The 10,265-nt window shown below is 32.0% G+C and overlaps 2 protein-coding genes across 2 annotated transcripts; both read left to right on the forward strand.

Annotated features, from left to right (window-relative positions):
• Window positions 1–3,058: 3,058 nt before the first annotated feature.
• Window positions 3,059–6,336, forward strand: LOC115986740 (TMV resistance protein N-like). Its single transcript, XM_031110016.1, has 2 exons — window positions 3,059–3,655; window positions 5,781–6,336. Exons 1-2 carry the CDS (start codon window positions 3,612–3,614, stop codon window positions 6,319–6,321), a joined length of 585 nt encoding a protein of 194 aa, XP_030965876.1. The 5' UTR covers window positions 3,059–3,611; the 3' UTR covers window positions 6,322–6,336.
• Window positions 6,337–6,549: 213 nt separating this feature from the next.
• LOC115986070 (disease resistance-like protein DSC1) lies at window positions 6,550–10,265 on the forward strand. Its single transcript, XM_031108933.1, has 4 exons — window positions 6,550–7,636; window positions 7,961–8,041; window positions 8,090–8,224; window positions 8,325–10,265. The coding sequence occupies exons 1-4, from the start codon at window positions 6,698–6,700 to the stop codon at window positions 10,263–10,265; spliced, it is 3,096 nt and encodes a 1,031-aa protein (XP_030964793.1). The 5' UTR covers window positions 6,550–6,697.

Consider the following 10,265-nt stretch of genomic DNA (forward strand, 5'->3'; position numbering starts at 1 on the left):
GTCATCAAATGGTACTTTGATGTAGATGGGCAAGAGAATATTGTGTGAACTATGCTGTGGCAAAGGTTCTATTAACATTTATTAGTGCTCTAGATAGTCTGCCACATAAAACCATTTGTCATCTTATTCTTGAAGATCAAAAATGTATTATGCATGCCTCATAAAACTTCATCATGTTTTTAGAATACAAAGGAGATTGGGTGCAAAATTGTCATGTTCACTCATAGACTTCTCTTTTTTCATGTATGGAATCGATATATGTGAATATGGTGTGAGATTCAATTCTGATGTATATTTGTGTTGTTGGTTAGATTGGATTGTAAGACTTTGAAATCTGAAAGTGTAATGTATTTTTGTTGTTGTAACTTTATGGTTGCTGGTAGGTGAATTTCCATTTATAAAACAATGAATGTAATTACTATTAAATTGACAGAAATTGTTTGTAATTCATTTAGTAGATCATGTTTGGTTGGAGCACACCTCTTTTTCTTTTGAGTTTGATACTGTAGAATACTTACAAAGATTGTATGTGCAGCAGCCAATGTGGCATGACCACAAAACTGAAGCTGCAAAGGGGTATCAAACATTTGATTAAAATTAAAATTGTTTGTTTAATGTTGTTCAAGATTATATTTCCTAAGAACTGAATCTGTTTTCACCAAAATGTATAAATATTGTCTAAATTTGTTGGATTCTTTTTCATATGCAAAATTTATGGTTCTTTGTTTTGATGAATTAATGTTTTTGTTTCCTAATTGTTTAATTGCACATTTGTTAGTAGAATAGTGACTATATTTATCTGTAAGCTCATGGAATTAATTTAAAGCACTGAATACATACTAAAATTTAGAAGTTGGCAATTATAATTTACCTTAGGCTATTGGCTATTTCTGTTATTTTAAATGGGTGTAAATATATACTAAGTTTACTTATTCATAAAAGTCACTGGTCATATGACATTGAACTATTATGTTTTATTTACAAAATATAATGTAAATTTTGCTTTAAGTTTTACTGTTTGATGAGCTTTAAATATTTATTTATATATATTCTTGGCTAATGGAAGCGTTTTTGTGAAATTTTACTATTCAGTGTAGCTCAATGATTACATTATGTTGGTTTTGAAGGATTTGAATTTCTATTTGTGATGATTATGTAATCATTAATTTCAGTTCTTATTTCACATCTTCATCGTTTTTTTTGGTTATTTGAATTTGAATTAAAATCTGGAAATTTATTCTCTTTCTTTCAATGTTTTGGCCTGAAGTTATAATCTTTAATTATTTACTGTTACTAGAGACAATCTAAGTCATTAAAAAAATGTGTTACTGCATATTAAGGGATTATTTACTTAGTATGGTTGTGTGATTATTTACTTAATGATAGTTTGTTTGGTGTGTGTCTACTTTTCATCTTTCTCTTCTGTCAGTTTAAAAAAACCTTCTTACCCTTTCATTTTTTGTTGAAATTCAGATTCGCTGAGTTTTTCCTGTCAAGTACTAATAATTCATAAATATGCCAAATTTTCAAGGGCCTCATTTACATTGTTGCTTTTCAGTAGTTTTGTATTTTCAATGACTTTTTTCCTCTCACGTGCTAATGTAGATCTATCATCTCTGCTCTGGCTTATAAGACAGTTGGTAGCTATTCAAGAAGAGCTACTTGATTAAATATAAAAGTCAGGCCAGCCTAATTTTCCTTTGTTGCTTTTATTTAAATTTGTATCTCTTTGTCATTTGTTAATGTTTGATTAAAAAAAACTTTCAAGAAGAACAGTTTAAAAAAAGATGGGTTTTAGTATTTTTCTTTGAATTCTTTGGTCTCAAAATATCATCATTACTTCTTTTTTTCTTTTTAAATAGCACTGGGAGTATCGCCCTATTGAAAATAGATGTGTTTAGGAAAGGCCTAGGAAAAGATAGAACTATGAAAAATTTAGAAAATACAGCTACTGATTGGATAATCAAGTTTCAAGAAAGAATAATATCATCAAAAAAATTTAGTGTAAAGTGTGTGCTCAATACTTGATATATTCTTTTTGTTAACATTTACAGTTATGTTTGGGTGTGCTTTTGTTTTAAATGCTTAGCAGTGATTGATGGGGTAGATGGCAATGGCAAGGCCAACATTTAATATTTTTTTTGAATCGTTTTAACTTTTATTCAGTTTTAAAATCAATTTGACTTCTAAAGTAAATTTGTAAAGTCAATTCAACATTAGATATTTGGCTTTTAGTTTGACTATTATTGGTTTCTAAAGTCAATTTGTATTTTAAGAGTGTGATATGCTCCCAAGAATTTGTGTATTTGATTGTGTATGTTTGTCAATATAATTCATAGTCGATAAAACACGTCCTACCCACTCTTTCTTTTCTCTAATTTAGATTTCCCTCTCTACACTGCTAAAACAATTTTTATGGTCCCTGAAAATCAAACTTTTGGGTATTGGATTTGGGTTGTGAGTTTTGTATCGTAGTAGTTTTTATAGGTTGGTTGAATTGTGGGTTACTTTGCAAAGCCAGCCATTTCAAAGTGAACAATTTGCAATGTTAATGGCTATTCTGGCATTCTGCAAAACAGGGGATGTAGAAGTAGTACAACTACGATATGTAGAAGTAGAAGTAGTTTTTAAAGCAATTACCTGTATTTTCTTCTACTTATGAGATTTTAAATGATCCCGCACATCGCGCGGGTTAAACACTAGTAATAACTAATAATCGAAACGTTTGACTTTTTGTTGACCTCTCCTCATTGCGCCACGTGGCTACATAAATTAATTCCACATCTATGATTAAAAACACAACAATTGTATCTTTTCTTTTTTTGAGAAACAACACAATTGTATCTTTTCAGTTAAATGTTTACCTTAAAAATATATATATATATATATAAAAAAAAAAAACTGCCTATTATTATAAACTAGAGACACAACTCTTGGGGCAGTAGTTATAAATAAAACATCACTTCTTTTTTTATATTTTTCTCACTGAACATTCTTCTTTCCCTTCTCTCTCTCCCTCTATCCGAAATTTAGTATTTGCAACAGGACTTTTCTTTTTGATAGCACCAGCCAGCAAAGTTCCAAAACAAGTTTAAAGGTCAAATACCTCTCCTCAAATGTATGGTAAATAAAAAGTGGGTTAACGTAGCACAGTATTTGTTTCATAAACTCAAAGGATTTGCGTGAGTTCTAAGTATATGTTATTGTGCGATTTATTTTCATATTTGCGTTAATATTACTTTCGGTGGTGATATTGATTTTGATGTTGGATTACATAGTAACGTAACTGGTTTATTCTTTTCTAATATTATTCCTTTTTCAAACAATAACCTTACACAATCTCACAGTGCAACAATAAAACGAATACAGTAAATAGAGTTTGATATAGAGAAGTATATATGAAACTATCAAATTGGTTTTGAGTTACTATTTGGTGGATTCTTTGGGCGACTTATATGTATTTATTTATTGCGTGAAACCGCCTAATTGATTTATTGGCTATATGTATTTGATGAGAATACATGTCTAAGTTGGAAGCCATTAATTCTTTTTATTTCATGAAACCACGAACGGTTTGATGACCCAAGCCTTGTACCGGTTCAGGTTAATTAATGGTGGAAAAGAAAGAAACAGCTTTCATTATAATTTATAAAAGGTATGATTCTTGACTTATGTGCAAGATTGTAATGGCAAGAGTTAATGGCATGCAATCTATGAGTAATATATATATATATATATATGTGTGTGTGTGTGTGTGTATACACACACACGGTTGATATCTTTTGTTAAATTCTTTAGCTGTGTATTTGGCAATACATGATGGATATGCTATGAAAGATTGCATGGATGCAAATGACAATTAAACATGTCATTAATGCTAATACCCTAGCTTCGGCCTTTTATGTGCAAACGTGTATAGGTTTGATGAATAAAGAAAATTTGGTCAATATAATAGAGTCAAATATTTTGAATCTATTTTATTAGACTCAATTTTGGCGTGGCTGCCAATTTTGTTATTGGTTAGCCTTTTTACTAATTCATCAAGGGACTCATTAAAATAGCATTATGAGAGCTATCGTTAGTTATTTCAAAAAATTGGAGTATAAGCCCAATATTTGGATGCGTCGAATTTGAAAAAAAAAAAAAAAAATCAACGGATTGCACACTGATGGGGCTTGTATAATATAAAAGCAAAATGTCAGACTTTTTGTTGACCACTTCTTATTGCACCATGTGGCTATATAAATTTATGCTATGTATATATTTAAAAATACCGTAATAAACACATTTTCAATTAATAGACACATTTTTATTCAATATGCTCATTTTAGGTCAATAGGCACCTTTTCATTCAATAAGAACATTTTCTGTCAATAGACACATTTTGGTATATCCAATATGAAGGGTTTTAACTTTTCAATAAGCAACTTTCGGTATATCTAATTTGAATGGTTATGACTTTTCAATAGGCAACTTTTGGTATATATATTACAACCTATCTTATATATATATATATATATATATATATCTAATTAAGCTAGAGACGCAATATTCTGTCTCTTATTTATTCCCACAAAAAACAAATAAATAAAACATCATTTCTTTCTTTTGTATAACTAAGAACACTTTGTGCTATTTCTTTTAATATAATTTTAAAAAAAAATTCATGTATTTTTGCTTACTACTGCAACTCAAAAATGATGTTTTTTTTCCCCCTGAAACTTATTCAGTAGTTATTCTCGTGCATCACACAGGTTAGCAACTAGTATATATATATATAATCATTACGGTTAAAATGTTTATTCATATTAATGGACCAATGATCTGACTTTGTCTGACTAAACCCATGAGTTCCTAGCTTGAGACATCCATGCTATCTCTAAAACTGGTCGGTTTGGTTTCTTTTCTTTTTTTTCCCATAAAAAAAGTATGTTTATAGTAAGAGATAATGTCATCCATTAATGGTAAATCTCTAGTGACTATTATTACTTATTTGACCACTATAATGTAACAAACAACACAATAAAAATGAGTCCATACTTATTCTCCTCTTATACCAAATATTAAATTACTAACATTTTTCTCTTAATATTTTTATTATTATGTTACATCTAATTGTTGGCATGTTAGGGAATCCTTGTGAAATGGATCAAATTACTATTACCTCCATTCAATGTCGCTGGTCCTATTAAAAAATCCGACTTTTTAAAGGAACAACATTTAATGCTATGTATTTTTTGTTTTTACAGAGAATAATGCATTGTCTTTAATTATAAAGGTAAAATAAAGGGAAAGTTGAGAAATTTATTTATTGACTTTAAAATAGAGGACAACCTTACGGGACCACTAGAGGGCCAAGAATTTGGAATAGATGAAGTATTCTTTTTGGGAAAACTAAAAGGATGCGTCATTTTAGTTGTGATTGATCAATGGTGTGAGGATACAATGAGTGCATGCAGCATGCATTGACATGGGGAAGGGTTTATCCTACATATAAAGATCAAGAGATTTGATACTTAGAAAAAATTTATTAAAAGCACAGCGTTTATTTTGTAGTGATAAATACAATTATATAATTTTAAGTTTGCAAGGTCGATTCTTGGATGTAAAGGGCACTTGCATGCCTACTCTGTTTAAAAAAGAAAAAAGAGTTGTTGACTTAACTGAAAACAGAGGATGTATTCCTCCACATCAAATCGTTCTCTTCTTCTCATTTTTTTTCCTTTTAATTTCTCTTTTAAACTTAATTGAATGTACTTTTTTCTTAATCTTTATTGTAGTTCAAGATTTGCCAATATATTTCTAATGGCTGCCATTAGCACTCAATCTGCCTCATCTTCGTCATCAATTTCTTCTTCAACACCACAATGGAAATACGATGTCTTTCTCAGCTTTAGAGGTGAGGACACACGCAATAGATTTACTGACCATCTATATGTTGCCTTAAAACAAAAGGGCATTCTCACCTTTAGAGACGAGGAAAAACTTGAGACGGGAAAATCTATTTCATCAGAGCTTTTGAAAGCAATAGAAAAATCAAGGTTTGCAATTGTCATTCTTTCAAGAAACTATGCATCTTCTACATGGTGTTTGGATGAACTTGTAAAGATCATTAGGTGCATGAAAGAGATGAAGATGACGGTTCTACCAATTTTTTATGATGTGGATCCATCTACTATACGAAAACAAATGGGTACTTTTGCCCAAGCCTTTGCTAAACATGAAGAAAATTTCAAGGACTGCATAGACAAGGTGCAAGCGTGGAGAACTGCTTTGAGAGAAGTAGCCAATCTCAAAGGATGGCATGTACAAGATAGGTAATCCAAATTGTCATTTCTTTCTTTCAAATATTCACATAACACCCACTTCATATATAGCATTGTTTTGAACCTTATGTAGACCTAAATACATGTCTGTAGTTCTTTCAAGTTTTGTCTTGAGCCAATCAATTTTCAATTAGCACAATAGAAAATTAGATTTCCTACCTTTTATTAATGTGTTTATTGTGGTTTATACTAACTACATATTTTTGTTTCTTCATTGTAGGCTTGAGTCACAAATTATTCAGAACATTGTGGGAGAATTGTGGCATAAATTAAGTTATGCATTCTCAGAATATACCGAAAACCTAGTAGGAATAATTTCTCGAGTGGAGAAATTGGAGTCATGTTTGGATTTAGGGTCAAACAATGTTCGCATGGTAGGGATTTGGGGGATGGGAGGAATAGGTAAAACAACTCTTGCTAGAGCTGTGTTTCGTATGGTTTCAAATAAGTTTGAAGGATGTTGTTTTCTTGCTAATGTTAGGGGAGTTTGTGAAAAAGATGGTTTAGTTCGATTACAACAACAACTCATTCTTCAAATTTTGAATGAAAATATCAGTGTACAAGATGTTAATGATGGAGTTTTTGTGATCAAGAATAGGTTGCGTCATAAAAGAATTCTTCTTGTTCTTGATGATGTAGATCAATTAGACCAATTAAACAAGTTAGCAGAAAATCATACTTGGTTTGGTTTAGGAAGTAGAGTTATTATAACAACAAGAGATAAGCATTTGCTACAGATCATTGGAGTTAATGAAATATATGAGGCTAAAGGATTGACTGAAGATGAATCTCTTCATCTTTTGAGTTTGAAAGCATTTAAAAAAGAGCATCCTCCTGAAGATTATCTAAAGTTGTCCAAACACTTTGTAAATTATGCTTGTGGGCTTCCTTTAGCTATTGAGATTTTGGGTTCTTTTTTGTTTGGTAGAGGTATCCATCAATGGAAAAGTACATTAGATAGGCTAAAACAATTTCCTGAAAAAGATATTCTCCAAGTACTTAGAATAAGTTTTGAAGGACTACATGAAACAGAGAAGGAAATATTCTTAAATATTGCCTGTTTCTTTAATCATGAGGAGACAAAAGATGTAGTAGAAATACTAAATTATCTTGACCTTTTTCCAAATGTTGGATTGTGGGTTCTTTTTGATAAATCTCTTCTTAAATTTCGGGGTCCTACCTTGTGGATGCATGATTTGCTTCAAGAAATGGGCAAGAGCATAGTTTATGAAGAGTGTCCTAAAGAGCCGGGAAAACGTGGCAAACTGTGGCTGTTTGAGGACATTAACGATGTACTGACAAAAAATACGGTAAGCAGTTTTTTTAGAATACTAGATCATGTATCCTATTATATTATTCAAGGTGAAAACTTCGATACAATACTTTAAGTTCAATATATTAGTTTCCCAAATGAAATTCACTCGCTTGCTTAGATTGACCAAGAAAATACAACGTTATTATTTTCAAAGATAATTAAATTAAATTCAACTATGAGTTCAAATTTTATTGGGAAACCTAATGAACTGCACCTAAGGTATTGCATTTGTATTGAAGCTTTAAAAGAGTAAAGTTAGAGTAGCTTTAGTAATCTTACATTTTGCAATTCACTAATCTATTCTCTTCATGATTACTAGGGAACAAAAGCAATTCAAGGCATAGTCTTAAAGTTGCATAAACAAAAAGAGGCATATTGGAATCCTGAATCCTTTTCAAAGGTTCATGATCTTAAATTGGCATATTGGAATCCTGAATCCTTTTCAAAGGTTCATGATCTTAAATTGCTCATAATTGATAACGTTCACCTTTTGCACGAGCCCAAATATCTTCCTAATGCCTTGAGATTTCTTGACTGGAGTGAATACCCTTCAAAATATTTTCCACCAAGTTTCCAACAAAAGGTAATTTAGGTACCTTTTACAACTTTAATTTTAAGTTTTCATTAAACCGTATAATTTTGTAGAAGCTAATTTTTTTATTTTCCTTTTTGGATTTTTACAGTCTTTTGATAGTTTGAAGTTCATCAAATTGAAGAAATCACTAAAATTAATTGAAACTCCTGACTTCAACGAAATCCCAAATCTTGAGAAATTGGATCTTGAGGGTTGTATAAATTTATGTTCCTTGCACCCATCAATTGGAGTTCATCAAAAACTCACTTTTCTTAACCTAAAAGGTTGCAAAAACCTCAAAAGGCTTCCAAGCAAGTTTGAAATGGAGTCTCTTGAGATCCTTATTCTTTCTGATTGCTCAAATTTACAAAGAATTCCGGAGTTTGGAGAAAATATGGAAAGTGTATCAAGGCTTTGCTTAGATGGCACTACTATTACAAAATTACCCACATCAATTGGGAATTTGACTGGCCTTGCTTCATTGAATCTAAAAGATTGCAAAAACCTCAGAAGTCTTCCAAGCAAGTTTGAAATGGAGTTTCTTGAGATCCTTATTCTTTCTGGTTGCCCAAATTTAAAAAGAATTTCAGAGTTTGGAGAAAATATGAAAAGTGTATCAAAGCTTTACTTGGATGGAACTGCTATTACAAAATTACCAACATCAATTGAAAATTTGACTGGGCTTGTTTCATTGAATGTAAAAGATTGCAAAAATCTCATGTCTCTTCCTAGCACCTTTTTTAATATGAAGTGGCTCAAAGATCTCAATCTTTCTGGATGCTCAAAACTACTGGAAAACTTGGTGACTGAGAAAAGGGTAGAAGAGGTTGATGTGAGTGGAACTGCCACAGGACTTATGGCTTATTCCAATACTCTTTTTCAAACTCTTAAAACACTAGCTTTGGGTGGATTTAAGCCAAGAAGTTCCAATCGCATGGGCTTGTTAACGACTTCTTTAGGGGGCTTGTGTTCTTTGACCTGTCTGAATCTAAGTTATTGCAATCTCAATGCAATCCCCAATGATATTTGTCACTTATTCTCTTTAAAATCTTTATGTCTAAGTGGCAATAATTTTAGTTGCCTTCCGGAAAACATCGCTCAACTATCTAGGCTGATTGGGTTGGAGGTGGACAATTGTACGAGTCTTCTATCATGGCCAAAGCTTCCATTAAATATTTATTGTATTAAGGGAATGGGTTGTACCTCACTAGAAACGCTACCAGATCTATTACCATCAAATTTTCCATTTGGGCGTTACCTCTACCTTACAAATTGCAGTAAATTGGCTGAGAATCAAGGCTTCATTGACAATGGATTGCTGTTTTTTGCAGAAATAATAAGTTCCCTTCGATGCCTTCGCTCTGATACCCGTTCTTACAGATATGACACTGTTATCCCTGGAAGTGAAATCCCAAAGTGGTTTACGCATCAAAGTATTGGGGATGAGGTTAGTATTCAAGAACCTAATTCTCTTTTGTGTAATGAGTGGATCGGGATTGCTATTTGCGCTGTATTTTGTTCTAATCCACATCACCAAATCCTTGAAGAAAGTTCACTTACCTGTCGGTTGATAGTCAATGGAAAACAAATGAATAGCTCACCAGGCACGTTCGACTTTGTTCCTTTATCGGATCACACTTGGCTACTTTATTTGTTTCCTCAATTCTATGATGAAGAAATGAAGAAATCATTGTGCGAATGCGATGCAAATGGATTCAGTCAGTTTGGAATTAAAATTGAATCCTATAAATATAAATTTTCAAAGGGGGGACGGAGCAAGTGCTTTATGATAAAGAAGTGCGGGTTGCGAATGGTATACAAGAAAGACATTGAAGATCTTAATTTCGACAATTCGACGGCGGCGGCGGCAGCGGTAGCGGAAGGTTATAAAGCCAAGCGAACTCGTGATGACTATGATGGGGTTGGAAGCTCTAATTACGAACCTCATCCAAAAAGGATTGAAAGAGTCACGAAATTTATGGGTGAGGGTAACTCTAACTGTGAGGAATCAAGTGAGAACAAGGAAAGTGCTGAAGAGCTAGGTGATTGA

This window comes from Quercus lobata, chromosome 4 (genome assembly GCF_001633185.2).
Source record: "Quercus lobata isolate SW786 chromosome 4, ValleyOak3.0 Primary Assembly, whole genome shotgun sequence".
Classification (NCBI taxonomy): Eukaryota; Viridiplantae; Streptophyta; class Magnoliopsida; order Fagales; family Fagaceae; genus Quercus; species Quercus lobata.